General features: G+C 43.2%; 1 protein-coding gene across 5 annotated transcripts in view; it reads right to left on the reverse strand.

Moving 5' to 3' along the window:
- Positions 1 to 10840: 10840 nt before the first annotated feature.
- The window catches only part of fbxw7 (F-box and WD repeat domain containing 7), a 269250-nt gene continuing 265056 nt past the window's right edge, over positions 10841 to 15034 (reverse strand). For all 5 annotated transcript variants that reach the window (XM_080415338.1, XM_080415339.1, XM_080415337.1 and 2 more), the window contains one exon: positions 10841 to 14157. In XM_080415338.1, coding sequence (XP_080271464.1) covers positions 13889 to 14157 — 269 coding nt within the window. In that variant the 3' untranslated portion in view covers positions 10841 to 13888. The remainder of the gene's footprint in view (positions 14158 to 15034) is intronic.

The raw sequence follows: 15034 nt of genomic DNA on the forward strand, positions 1-15034 counted from the left end.
AACTATTTATGGTCCTTGGTACAGTATGGAAATACTTCGTCTCTCTCTCTCTCTCTCTCTCTCTCTCTCTCTCTCTCTCTCTCTCTCTCTCTTTCCATCTTTCCTGCTTCCCCTGTCTCTCTCTCAGGTCTCTTTTCGCCAGTTCTTGTATTTACAGCCAAGGCCCCTAAAAAAGGATTATGGTGAGTTGTGGAATGCTAGCCAAGCCTGGCTAGCTGTGGTTGGCCCGCTTTCCCTTCCTCTGAGAGATCTGCTGGCGCTGGGAAGACTCAGCACAGCTTCAGGGCAGGATTACTGAACAAAGACATATGAGAATACAGGAAGAGGTGAGTGGGCCCTCCCTTTATCTGACTGTTCAATCCCTGCCACATTAATCCCTTCATCTCTCTGCTCTCCACCCTTTAAACAAAGGTCTACCCTCACTGCACCCCTCAAATCCCATCTCTGGAGAAGTAGCACCTGCCCCCCCCCCATCTTAATTCCATGCCAATTTTCTCTGTACATTTATGTGGGAACAGAAAGATAAATGACTTCCTGTCTCTCTGATTTGAGCCACTGCCTACGTAAATTGCGCTGCCTTTTCTGGGAATAGGCTAATTGACATGTGTTTTTCCCCATCCTGATACTATAGGGCCACATAAAGGTTCTCTTTCCATCTGGTTTGGATCATTGTTTGGATCCATCAGCCATCAGATAACAGAGTCATGGCTATAGTGCAGAGTAATTTAACTAAATTAATGAACACATTTTGACAGCTCTGTACTATATCAAATATTAATATATATTTTATATGTACTGTATACAGTATACAATATTGAATTTATATAAATTCAATTATTACGATTATTTTGCCAGTTAAACACTATTTTGGGCAAAGATTTCAATTTTTTCTTTATTGAAAATAGCTAAAATAGCCAATCTACAAGGTCATAAGCTCTTTTTCACTTTTTAAAAAACATTTTACAATAGGGGGGCCGCAGCTAGAGCTTATAACTATTTATGGTCCTTGGTACAGTATGGAAATACTTCGTCTCTCTCTCTCTCTCTCTCTCTCTCTCTCTCTCTCTCTCTCTCTCTCTCTCTCTTTCCATCTTTCCTGCTTCCCCTGTCTCTCTCTCAGGTCTCTTTTCGCCAGTTCTTGTATTTACAGCCAAGGCCCCTAAAAAAGGATTATGGTGAGTTGTGGAATGCTAGCCAAGCCTGGCTAGCTGTGGTTGGCCCGCTTTCCCTTCCTCTGAGAGATCTGCTGGCGCTGGGAAGACTCAGCACAGCTTCAGGGCAGGATTACTGAACAAAGACATATGAGAATACAGGAAGAGGTGAGTGGGCCCTCCCTTTATCTGACTGTTCAATCCCTGCCACATTAATCCCTTCATCTCTCTGCTCTCCACCCTTTAAACAAAGGTCTACCCTCACTGCACCCCTCAAATCCCATCTCTGGAGAAGTAGCACCTGCCCCCCCCCATCTTAATTCCATGCCAATTTTCTCTGTACATTTATGTGGGAACAGAAAGATAAATGACTTCCTGTCTCTCTGATTTGAGCCACTGCCTACGTAAATTGCGCTGCCTTTTCTGGGAATAGGCTAATTGACATGTGTTTTTCCCCATCCTGATACTATAGGGCCACATAAAGGTTCTCTTTCCATCTGGTTTGGATCATTGTTTGGATCCATCAGCCATCAGATAACAGAGTCATGGCTATAGTGCAGAGTAATTTAACTAAATTAATGAACACATTTTGACAGCTCTGTACTATATCAAATATTAATATATATTTTATATGTACTGTATACAGTATACAATATTGAATTTATATAAATTCAATTATTACGATTATTTTGCCAGTTAAACACTATTTTGGGCAAAGATTTCAATTTTTTCTTTATTGAAAATAGCTAAAATAGCCAATCTACAAGGTCATAAGCTCTTTTTCACTTTTTAAAAAACATTTTACAATAGGGGGGCCGCAGCTAGAGCTTATAACTATTTATGGTCCTTGGTACAGTATGGAAATACTTCGTCTCTCTCTCTCTCTCTCTCTCTCTCTCTCTCTCTCTCTCTCTCTCTCTCTCTCTCTCTCTCTCTCTCTCTCTCCTTCCATCTTTCCTGCTTCCCCTGCCTCTCTCTCTCAGGTCTCTTTTCGCCAGTTCTTGTATTTACAGCCAAGGCCCCTAAAAAAGGATTATGGTGAGTTGTGGAATGCTAGCCAAGCCTGGCTAGCTGTGGTTGGCCCGCTTTCCCTTCCTCTGAGAGATCTGCTGGCGCTGGGAAGACTCAGCACAGCTTCAGGGCAGGATTACTGAACAAAGACATATGAGAATACAGGAAGAGGTGAGTGGGCCCTCCCTTTATCTGACTGTTCAATCCCTGCCACATTAATCCCTTCATCTCTCTGCTCTCCACCCTTTAAACAAAGGTCTACCCTCACTGCACCCCTCAAATCCCATCTCTGGAGAAGTAGCACCTGCCCCCCCCCCATCTTAATTCCATGCCATCTTTCTTTAACCACATGAACCATGCTATCTTTCTTTAACCCATGAAGACCTTCTAGAAATGTCTTCTAAATCCCAACAGTATTCTGAAAAAAACGTATGTTTCTAGATCAGTGGTGCTCAAACTTTTTCATGTGAAGGCCCAAAATGATGTATTTGGTCGCCGACTCCCATCTCAAAATATGTTGTTCCAGGGACCCCCCAGAAGCAAAGATTTGAGTTAGAAATGTTCGCTTAAAAATATATATATATTCAAAGATTTGCACACATTTTCACGATTTTTCAAAAATAGCAGATCTACAAGCTCGTAGCGCGGCACTCGGTGCCGCGCTATGAGCTTGTATATCTGCTATTTCTGAAAAATCGTGAAAATGTAAAATGCTTTTTAGCTCAAATCAGAAAGTGACACAGATGCGTTCCAGGTCTTAATGGGTTAACCACATGAACCGTACCGTCCATATTCTGGGCTTGTCAAAATAGCCAAACATTGGGCCGCTGCGACATGTTGTGAGCTTAATACAGGTTTAGCTTTTCTGTCTGAGTAAGCCTTTTTCTCCCCAATCTTGTCGTTATGCCAATTAATTCCTCCCCACGCTGACTCGTCACTGCTGTTGTATCCCACCGACTCACCTGCCAGTGAGGAGCCTTCACCGGGAGGACTTAGTTAGAGAGTCTTCGTCCTACTCCTCCCGCCCAACACTCCCTGCTGACAAGTGCCGGCCAAGCCGGTAGTGGTAGTATGTGTAGTAGACATATATGCCCCACCCCCAGTGCCCCAATTTTATCTATACGACATATAACGAAGTTTAAGTACATAGGATTTACTTGGTTAAACATACAGTCGTTTCCATTGTGTTGCCGGTTGGGTTTGCGTTGAAGGCCGCGAGGCGCGCTGCTCGTCTGAGAGGTGAAGGAAGATGGAGGCATCCATCAAGACGGAGCTGAGGCGCAGTTGAGAGGCGGAGAGCGCGAGGACGGTTAATAACTCAAGACTGAACGGGGACGATTCATCACTTCAAAATGAAGTTCATTAAAAGGCATTGCTATATGGAGATCTATCAATGCCTCATAGTCAAGTCAAGCTGTGGGCTGCTGTGCGTCTGCTTGCTGCTCACTCTAACAAGACCCTTGTCTCCATTCACCTTCAGAGAATCCTTTAACAGCAGTGGCTCTCAAACATTTCATGACAAGGACCCCCAAAGTTATATGTATTTGGCTGCGGACCCCCCCCATGTCAAACATATTTTGTGCCAGGGACCTCCGGAAGAGTTAAAATGTCCAAAAAAAAAGGAAAAAAATATATATTCAAAGATTTGCACACATTTTCAAGATAAAAAAAAAAAGCAGATCTACTAACACGCTCGTAGCGTGGCACAAAGTGACGCGCTATGAGCTTGTATATCTTCTATTTTTGAACGGCCAAAGTATAAAATATGGTTCAAATGGTTCGAATGATTGTGACGCTATATTAACTCATTTAGCTTGGGACCCCCCTGGCACGTTAAACTTTGGAGTAAATGGTGCATTTATATAGCGCTTTTATCCAAAGCACCTTACATAGATTGGGCATTACATTCACCCATTCACACACACACACACTCACACACCGATGGGGGAGGAAACCATGCAAGGCACCAACCTGCTCATCGGGAGCAATTAGGGGTTCAGCGTCTTGCTCAAGGACACTTCGACACAAATTCTGTGGGGAGCCCGGGATCGAACTGGGAACCTCACGGTTTCCATCCGGCCGCCCTGAGTCACTGCCCTGCCGCCCTTAAAGGACGACTTCACCCATTTTCAACCTATCTTCATATGATAGGTCCTCACTAATACTCATGATAAAATGCTACGATTTTTTTCTACTCAGTCTGTGTCTCAGAGGAGGGCTGTGGACAGTCCAGAAACCCGTCTACCAGTGACATCATTGTTAGGCAGTATTTCTTTTCTCCAACAAGATTTCAAATTTTTTATTTAGATTTGTATTAATGCGAGAACAATGGCTTCTAATATTGCATTGCAACTTTCCAGGAATAGAAAGCGTGCAGTTTCTATTAGCTTGGATTCTCCATCGATGATGTCACTGGTAGACAGGACTCTGAACTTTCCAAAGCCCACCTCTGAGACACAGACCGAGTAGAACATTTTTTTACCATTTTATCATGCGCATTAGTGAGGACCAATTATATGAAGATAGGTTGAAAATGGGTGAAGTCGTCCTTTAAGTGTATGATATACGAGTACGAGTATGATCCAGTGTGCGGGCCTCATTGTTTTTTTCAGGATTCTGACCTCTGCCCGGTACCTGGTACTTTAGTGAGTGGATGTGCGTGCTTTATTGTTTTGTTTTCTCTCCTGAAGAAGACACCACAGATTCTCAGGTCTACTTTTTTGCACTTTGCTGTTGATTCGAAAACTTTGGATTCCCAGCCTGCAAGATTAAACACACCCGCCATAATAAATCTACAGTCTGAGCTCTGATCCTTTCAGCTGGCTCGGCGGTGCCCTGGGGTGTCAACCCCCAACTAATACACTGACTGCCTGACCGTAAACATCGTGGGTTTGATTCCTAGCCTCAGGAAATGCATTGCATGTAATCCCCCCTCTGGCTAGAAAACAACCCATAAATATTTAACCGCTTGAAGTGAACCCTAGCTGACCGGGGTCCCCCAGGGCTCTATTCTAGGTCTGCTAGTATTTCCCTATACACCAGATCTCTTCGGCAAAAGTGGCTGATCTAGCTAACAACGCAATGTAGATCAGCTATTTTCACCGAATGTTCTCCCCCACAGAATAGGGACGCTTGGGTTCATGTGGTTAAAGGAGTAGTTAACTCAAAAAATTACTTATTTTCTATCAATTACACACCCTATGAAGCATTGAATTCATGGTGATTAAGCCAATAATTTGAAAACCGGTGGAAAGATGCTAATGTATTCGGTAGGAGACTCAAAGTAGACTCTTTGAGTCTCCTACCGGAAATACATCCGGTCATCAAATTATTGGCTCAGGAATGCGTCAAAAACAAACAAATCTCCATGCATTCAATGGTTCATGGGGTGTGTAATTGATAGAAAATAAGTAATTTTTTGGGTGAACTACTCCTTTAAAGCCAAAAATGTCAAATGCCTTGTGTGTGCAAACATATTCATTTAGCCTACATATTCATTTCCGTCACATTTCCAAGTTTCCAAATAGAATCACCATGAAGACGTTTGTTTTGGTACTTTTTTGTCATTATGCTCCAACATGCTTCTGATCATTATAATCTAATATAGATTTTTATGATCTAATTTTAATTAGGATCATGATGATAGCATTTTTCATTATAATCTAATTTAACTTTGTATATCTGCTATTTTCCGCTGCTGTGGCTGCTGCAAATTGGTTTACGTGCCACAGCAATATCATCATCACCCTGTTTAGGAATCTCTTCCCCTTACTGCAGTCATTCTCAAACTTTTTCATGTCAAGGACCCCCAAATTAACATGGATTTATCTGCAGACCCCCATCTGAAAATATGTTGTTCCAGTGACCCCCATACAAGATTTTTGTTGTTAAAATGTTTCAAAAATATTCCAAATATGCACATGTTTTCATGATTTTGAAAATAGCAGATCTACAATCATATGGCAGCTTGTATTTCTACTATTTTCAGTATTATTTTGGGGGGAAAATGTCTTAATTTGAAAACACATCAATGCATTGATATTAAAAAGTAATTGGTCATTTTACTTTTGAATACTGTTTTCTTAAGCATATGCTTTTGAATACTTAAAGGACAACCCATTTTCAACTTATCTTCATATAATTGGTACTCACTAATGCTCGTTATAAGATACCATTTTATCATCAAGTAATCCACTTTAACTCGAGTACCAATTTGAGCACTCGACAGAGCAACTTTCACTTGTTGTAAGTTGAGTAAGTTGAGTAATATCTGACCAGGAGTATCTACTACTGACTCTGAGTGCTGAGGTTGAGAACTTTATCCACCAGTGTATTTCATTCATTCCTGATTGCTGCATTAAGCAGACTGGTATAAGGCTCCACCAGAACCCATGCGCGCCAACTCACAGAGGAGCTCATGCCCAGGTGCCACTCTCTGATCCATCTTATAAAAACAGGAGGATCTTCTTCACCTACACAGTGAATCATGGCTAATCCCCGTCATCCTCCTAGAACCAGTCTGACAAGCAGAACGGCTGCTCGCCCAGCTCCAGCGGAGGCAGAGAGCCAGCCAGAACAAACAAGCATGGAGAGGCAACCATGTCAACCAAAGTGGAAACTCCCTGGCATGTCCATTCATGTGCTGCTTGTGCTGCCTGCCTGCCTCCACACAATGCCATTGTAATCCACATGTACACCCTGTTCTGCTGCGGGAGAGAGAGAGAGAGAGAGAGAGAGAGAGAGAGAGAGAGAGAGAGAGAGAGAGAGAGAGAGAGAGAGAGAGAGAGCTATCACTAGGCAACTAGCACAAGACAATTGGAAGCTCCGCAGCTTCTCTCTCTCGTTGTGTGTGTGTGTGTGTGTGTGTGTGTGTGTGTGTGTGTGTGTGTGTGTGTGTGTGTGTGTGTGTGTGTGTACTTGTATTACTGTACTTGTGAGGTCCAAATGTATAGTAGACAAGTATAGTAGACATAGTGAGGTTAGTTTGCCTGGTCCTCACACGAAAAAAAATGTTTTATGGTTAAAGATGTTTTGAGCTAGGCTTAAATTGAAGAGAGGATTCAGGCTGGGGTTAGGGTTAGGCATGTAGAGGTCAGGTTTAGCTGTTGGAGTTAAGAGTTATGCCAGTTTGTATGTAGTTGCATGCGGTGTTGCACACCGGAAAATAGCTTGTAGATCTGTGTGTGTGTGTGTGTGTGTGTGTGTGTGTGTGTGTGTGCATCCGAATGGGGTGCACTGTGTGTGTGTGTGTGTGTGTGTGTGTGTGTGTGTGTGTCTCCACCATGATGCACATGAAAAACGAAAGTCAGGAGGGTCGTCTCTGTTGGGTGTCCAAGACTGACTTTTCAGGATTCAAATTAAAAAATTGCAGATCTAAAATAGCAGATCTACAAGCAGATGCATCGCGACACAGTGCGAGTGTGTTGATTATTATTAAAATGTATAATTATTTTTTATAATAAGTTAAATCAATTAGTTCTATCTGAGCTGTGGACAGTTCAGTCTTCCAAGCTAGAAACTACAGCCTTTCCCTGCCGGGGAAAGTTAGCACACTGAAATAGAAGCAATTGTTCTTGCATCAATAAATACATTCAGTTTGAAATCTTTTTGCAATGGCCAAACCTGCCTACCGATGATGTCACTGGTAGGCAGGTTTCTGAACCGTCCACAGCCCTCCTCTGAGTTATAGTTATATTTATATTTTATGCAATTTCCTCATACTGTCTATACAGTATAATGTCATCACTATGCCAGTATATTGTAGGTCACTGCATAAAACTCAAAAGCTAAATTGCCAATGAAAGCATTCTGAATTACAACTACTATTAGCTTTATAGCATTCCAACAGGTGAATAAGTTTTACACAGTAGCCACTCTATACTTTACAACGTACGTTAAAGTGTCCCTGAATACGTGGGATATGAAAGAAATGATTATACTGTACCTGAATCATACTGTCCTCAGAACGGGTGGTCAGGGAGCAGCTGTGTGACGTCAGTACAGCGGGTCATGCTGTGTACAGTACAGGCGGTAAATGCTGTGTCATCATGAAGCGTGATACTTCTCTGTATGAGCCTTGCCAGAGCAAATCTACAAGCTCACTGGCATTATGAGGCTAATGTTCTAAATATCATGTACATACCTGCTACTACACATGCTATTATGTGTATTATGTAGGCTATTATGTCGTCTGTCGGATGGAAACCTCATACAGTATGTCCAAAACTGTTACTTTTCAGGATTCAAATTCAAAAATAGCAAAAGTAGCAGATCTACAAGCTCAAAACGCAGCGCGGTTTTGTGTGACGCTGTAGTGATCAAGTATGGCATTAATTATAGTAAAAACACAAAAAGTTACAATATGGAGATAAAAGGTTTCTGCCCGACAGCAATGATATGTATTATTGTAGGCTATATATCTTTGATTATTGATTATTTGACCTGTATTCTATTCAGTTTTTCTTTTTACCTCTCCTGCTGTACCCTAGCCTGGCAAACCTAGCCTGGCATGGCCAGACTAATATCACTGCGTAGATATCAGTCTGGAATCTCTGTATGGAACCTGCATTTCCAAGACGGCAAATTAAAAAAAAGCCTCTGGTGATAAACCCGCCCCATATTTGCATATGGGGCACTGATTGGTCCCTCACTACTTCAGAGGGAGTGAAATCTAATCCCAACTGAGCGGTGCCAGACCAAATCTGCCGAGGGCTTTTTTTTTTTGCAATGGCAGATTTGTCTGGTTTCCAGGCTATGGTAAACCTTGCCGGTCGCGTGAATTCACATTCTGGTCTGGCCCCAATCGCTGCTTTTTGCAGAAACCTTGAGACCAGACAGGTCTGCAGAAGACACAGTCTCTTCTTTTCATGAAAACTACAAATGGAGAGAAAAAAAACTTCTTGTAACTTCTTTCACCTGCAAACCTGTGATGTGACAATAAAGACGATTCTGAGAGCTTTAAATCTGCTATTTCCGGTGTGTGACATCCGTTGTACCGGCGAGCACAAATTGGACGTAATGGTTGTTGCCAACACAAGCTGTCACTTATTGGTTTGAGTCTAGACAGAACGTTTTAGCTTGTAGATTGGCTATTTTCACTAGTTTGGGCCCCGGGGAGACATCGAATTTCTCTTTTGGGACAAAAGAGAAAATTCTGCACTGTGCAGAACAGCTCCCATGGTGCTTTGGGAGTCATCGGGAGCTCTGCAGTTTATTTCCCTTTCTATTTATTTCTTTTGTGCTCCTGCACCTGCCCTACATTTGTTGGATGTGCGTGTTCTGTTTGTTTGTTAAAATTTCGACAAAAGGTGTTCCTCAGGTGTCAATATTGGGTCCAGTCCTGTCCACCATTTACATTGTCTAAACTTTAAAAGGCAGAAATGCTCCCCTTGGAGCCAAAGTGAGTCCAGGGACCCTCAGGGTTACTTGAGGGAATTAAAAGCGTTTGAGAACCACTGAATTAGCTGTATTATTATAGGGTACAATTATGGTCCCAATCATTGTGTCCTGTGTAGAATAGTTAGATGGCCATTTGGCTCTGTATTGGACCGTCTTCATCCAGTCATCTGTAAAGGCTCTCACATAACCTGCTTCATTATGCTGGTTACAACCTTGACAAAGGACATTCCTCAGGTGTCAATTTGGGTCCAGTCCTGTTAACCATTTACTTACATTACATTGTCAAAAATGTTAATGGCAGAATGTTCACCTTACTGTCCGGCAGAAACCAGCTAACTAAATTTTTCCGCCTTTGCATTTTTTCCCCCATAAATCAGTGCTATTGAACACCCTTTACGTCTGTGTGTTGATTAAAAAAATATTTAACCAATGAAAAGTATTACAAAGTGCTTCTGACAAAACCAGCTAACTCCATTGGATCCTCAAACTTTCTGCTAAACCAGCTAAGTCCAGCAAAGGGGGGTGGAGTTAGCTGGTTTTGCTGACTCCAGGCTCCACCCCTTTTTGACCTCATTGTGAGCTTGGAGGTCCATTTAGCTGTAGTTATCAAGGATGAACAAAACCTCCCAACTCCATGTCATGTCATTTCCTGAAAAATGAACATTTTGGAGTTAGCTGGTTGCTGCCGGACAGCAGAGATATTCACCTGTGCCGTTTTTTCCACTCCTTGCCATAAGCTGAAGCAAACCTGCCTAGATTTTTAAATAATCGTTCATTAATTGTAATCGAAGACAAAGTTTGAAATAATGGTGATTATTCATTTTAAGTCACCTTGCCGAGCCCTTGTACCAATCATTGTGTCCTGTGTAGAAAAGTTGGATGGCCATCTGGCTGTGAAATTAGAGCTGACCATCTTCAACCAGTCATCTGTAAAGCCCTCACACATTGCCTGCTTCACTTCTAATCATAAAGGAATTACATTATGATACACCTCCAAGAATTTATAGTATTTCAGGTTAACCACTTTCAACTCCAAAAAAATAGTGAAACCAGCCAATCTACAATATCACGAGTCGTGATGTGACGCGCTGTGAGTTTATAGATTGTCTATTTCCTCAAGTACTAAGTGTTTTTTTAAACACTTTTTGCCCCTCAACACCTGAATGCACTACATAGTAAAACTGTAACTTGACTCCGTTTTAGGTCACCGACTTCATCTGTTATATTTGAGTGTTTCATCATTGAGAACTGTGCCATAAAACATTCCAAGTATTCCTTCATGGATGTAATAAACCAAATAATTAGCTTTATTGAACACAGAGAGACACCTTCACACAAGTAACAAAAAAACAAAAACAAAAAAATAAACTGACAACCGAAATGCTTGAAATGAAAAAAAGAAAAACCCACATTTTATTGCACTTAAGTTATAAGAAAATAAAAATTCTAAGTGAATCAAACAAAGACACAATCCCTTTAAAGGAGTTTTTTTTTTTCTGTCCGTTTTTTTCTTTTCCTCTGGTCTTTATCGCCAGGCAGTTGTACATGAACTGAAAAAATAAAACACCTGCAACGGTATCTGATTTCTTAAACCAGACCATAAATTAAACAGGAGGGGTGGGAGGAAAAAACAACCAACGAGAGAGGAGATAAGAGCGAGATTGTTTTGTCTTTTTCATGTTTTTTTTTTTTCTTCTTTTTTTTTGTTTGTTTTTTTCATCTTTTAATATACAGTGTTACACCACTTTCACAGTTCGGCTTGAGTTGTTGTGACTCTTGGGGAGATTGAGACGCGATATTTTGGCTACAACGGTTCTGTTTGACCGTCTCCTCGCGTCGGGACGGGTTTCCCCGTTCGCTAACCGCGATGATGAGACCGCTAACCAATGGGGGAGCAATCGCCTCGTCGCCGCGCTCATCGGCAACTTTTTTTTTTTTAAACGGCAAAAACACACGTTAATACTTGTAGCGCTAACACTCCTGGCGCTCTACTGTACTGCACTTGTCAGATGTTGGATGTTTTGTTTGATGGTGTCCGCTCTCGTTTCACACTTTTTGCTTCGTTTTTGTCTAAAAACGGGACCACAGCCGCGCCTGGACATGACACTTGCCGTCACGGGGACTTTGTTAAACGTCAACAGCTGTCCATTTGCTTTCAATCGCCAGTCGGTCCGCACAGCATTTTGTACATTTCCCCAAAGAACAGGCTGAAAAGAGCTTTGTCCCAAGGAATGTGTTTACAATTTGCCCGTTTCACATGCTAACATACACGCACTCACACTCCCACGCACGCACACACACGGACAAACGGAGTACATCCCCTCATCTCGTCAGCATCTGTCGGACACTCTCCCTCCTCTCCGCCTCGTAGAGGCACGTTTGGCTCAAGTTTCAGTGGCAAAAAAACGACAATAAAACAAAACAGAAAACAGAAACTAAAAAAAAAAAAAAAAAAAAGGTTGGATGTTATCTTTTGTCACGTTTTCTCTTTTGTGTCTCTGCGTGTCTCTCTCTTTAAAAAGTCCAAACTTTATAGAGTTCAATTTGGAATTTTCTCTGTCTGGGACTAAAACGTCACAGCAAATAAAAGTTCCATCTCTTTTTTCTTTTCTTTTTTTTTTTGTTTCCATTCATCTAGCAGCATAAATACAGTTTGGCCACTGGGAGTGGGAGGGGTCAGGGGGTGGGGAGGGTAGTGGGAAACGGGGGGGGAGTGGGGTGGGGGTGGGGGGGTATTCCACGGTGCTTTCGAGCGAGAGCACATGTTGACTTCCCCCTCAGCACGGCGCCCCACGACAACTCGACTGTTTGAAAAATCCTGGACAGCATTTTATAGGTTCGTGAGGAGGCAGTGCTCCGACCAGCTATGAGGAAAAACACAAAGAAAGGACGAGGAAAGAACAGAACTCAAAACAAAACAAAATAAAATAAAAAAAAGACAAGCAGCCAAAAAAACAAAAAAAACAAACAGGTGGTGGAGAGACACTTTGAAAAGCAAAACCTAAAAACCTCACAGGTTGCTAATACTGGGATCCGTTGCGGGTTGGCAACGGTACGCGATAAAAATAGAAACAGACTGAACTTTTTCTTATGACAAACTGAACGTTCAAAAGGAACTGAAAATTCACAGCTGAGTGTTTGGGTGACATAGTGAGGAGAGAAAAACAAAACAAAACAAAGAGTCAAAACTAGTAAGGAAAACCCAAGAGTGGAGAATGCCTCGATTTATCCTCGGTTGCTGCGCAACGGCGCGCCGGGTGACGAAAATAGCCGATCTATAAGCTCGCAACGCGTCGCCATTGCGGCGCGTCGCGAGCTTGCAGGTCGGCTATTTCCGGCCCGTGACGCCGGTGCACAACTAACTTTATATAACAGCAGGAAACGGAACCGGAGTGACAAGTTGAGAGCCTGACCCCCCCCTCCCCACGACTCCCCCCTCTCCTTCTACATTGAGCAGCTCTGTGGTCTAGCTAAAAAGAAAAAAAAAAAAACCTGTGAGAGAACTTCACCTCCCACAATGCACCTCTCATCTACTACAAATACGCTCCTCCCCGCTTTCGTTCTCCTTAACGTCGCTTCACCAAGGTTTTAACGGTTGGCTTGTTTTTTTTTGAGTGTGAAGGTGTTGTGTGGTTGGATGGAGGGGTGGGTGGGGAACAGGGTGTGGTGGTGGTGGTGGTGGTGGTGGTGGGGGTAAAAAATAATATACTGTATCTTTATACATGTCAACATGTCGAGCGCCAGGCTTGAGTCAACAAGTCTCTGTTGAAAGCCGCTCCGTCACTCCCCCGGGGCATGAAGGGTTTTTTCGGCCTCGTGGGAAACGGACGAGCAGGGGGTCCTTTGTCTTCCCTCCTCCGCCCCTCTTTCGCTTTCCTTCCCGAGCTGACCGGATGAGGAGAAGGAGGAGGAGAAGGAGGAGAAGGAGGAGGAGGAGGTGACGGCGGACCAGGCGTTAGCCGCACCCCCCCCCCCACCCTTGCGTTTCATTTCTAAGCCCAACCCCCATACCCCTTTCTGGCTCCGCCTCCTACGGGCAGGGGAGGGATCAGAGGGGGTTAGGGTCAGATGGGCGGGGCTCTTGTCAGTGGGGGGTGGATGCCGATGGGAGGTCGGGACAGGACAGGACAGGGCCGTAGGTTGGGGTTGTTGGTGGTGGTAGCCTGTAGCGCTGGGTGAAGGGGTTTATCGGACCCCCCTACGGCGCTCTACGTTTTTCTACAACATCCCCCCTCTTTTTATCTCTCTCGCACGCATCCCTCCCCCCCGTCTCTCTCTCTCTTTCTCTCTTCTCTTCTCTCTCTCTCTCTTCTCTCTCCGCCCCCTTTTCACTTCATGTCCACGTCAAAGTCCAGCACCAGCAGCTTGGTCTCCTCCGTGCCGTTGCGGCTCCCCACGGCGCACACCAGCTTGGTGTTGGAGGCGCGGATGCGCCACACCACGCCGCCGCTGCCGCCGCTCTCCAGCGTGACCAGGTTGCGGATGAACTCGCCCGTCTTCAGGTCCCACAGCTTGACCGTGCCGTCGTCCGAGCTGGTGATGACGAAGTTCTTGTTGAACTGCAGACACGTCACCGCGCTCTGGTGCTTGTGGGGACCTGGAGAGGGAGAGAGAGAGAGAGAGAGACGTTAGTATTACTTGTGAGGACATCAACAAATTTATGACGGTGATTTTATGACAAATTGAATAAAATCAACTGTCTACAAGCAGTTGTGAACTTGTAGATCGGCTATTTCTCGGGGACACGACACCAGTGCGCAACAAGTATAAATCAGGCATAACTCCAACCCTAACCAAAACTTTAACCCATTAAGACCTGAGGCCAATTCTAAAAATGTATTAAAAATATATATATATATATTCAAAGATTTGCACACATTTTCACGATTTTTCAAAAATAGCAGATCTACAAGCTCGTAGCGCGGCACTCGGTGCCGCGCTACGAGCTTGTAGATCTGCTATTTTTGAATATAAAATGACACAGATGCGTTCCCGGTCTTAAAGGGTTAAATGTCTATTCTTAACCCCAACCTGAAGCATAACTCCAAAATAAAAATGTTTTAACTATAAAACAACCGTTTCTCTTATGAGAACCAGGAAAGTTGTCTTCACAATGTCTATTTCTCAAATTCTACTATAGTTGTTGGGATATTTGGCCCTCACAAGTATAAGTAAGTAAATATAGACATACACACACACAAACACAAACACACACACACACACACACACACACACACACACACAGAGAGAGAAAGCAGGGGAAATAGGAATGATACAGTTTGTGTATACCGTATTTGCTCTGTGATGAAAAGAAAACAGAGAGAAGAGAAGTCATCAGAAGTACAAACACGACGGAAGGAAGTAAGAGATAAAAGAAACAATGTGGATTACGTTTTGGGGCTTATTGGAAACTGTATGAAGACATTTATATTGATCAGATTTTTCTGTACATCTCTCTGCTAGACCACAATGGT

Source organism: Gymnoscopelus braueri, assembly GCF_963280865.1.
Source record: "Gymnoscopelus braueri genome assembly, chromosome: 2".
In the NCBI taxonomy this organism is placed as follows: Eukaryota; Metazoa; Chordata; class Actinopteri; order Myctophiformes; family Myctophidae; genus Gymnoscopelus; species Gymnoscopelus braueri.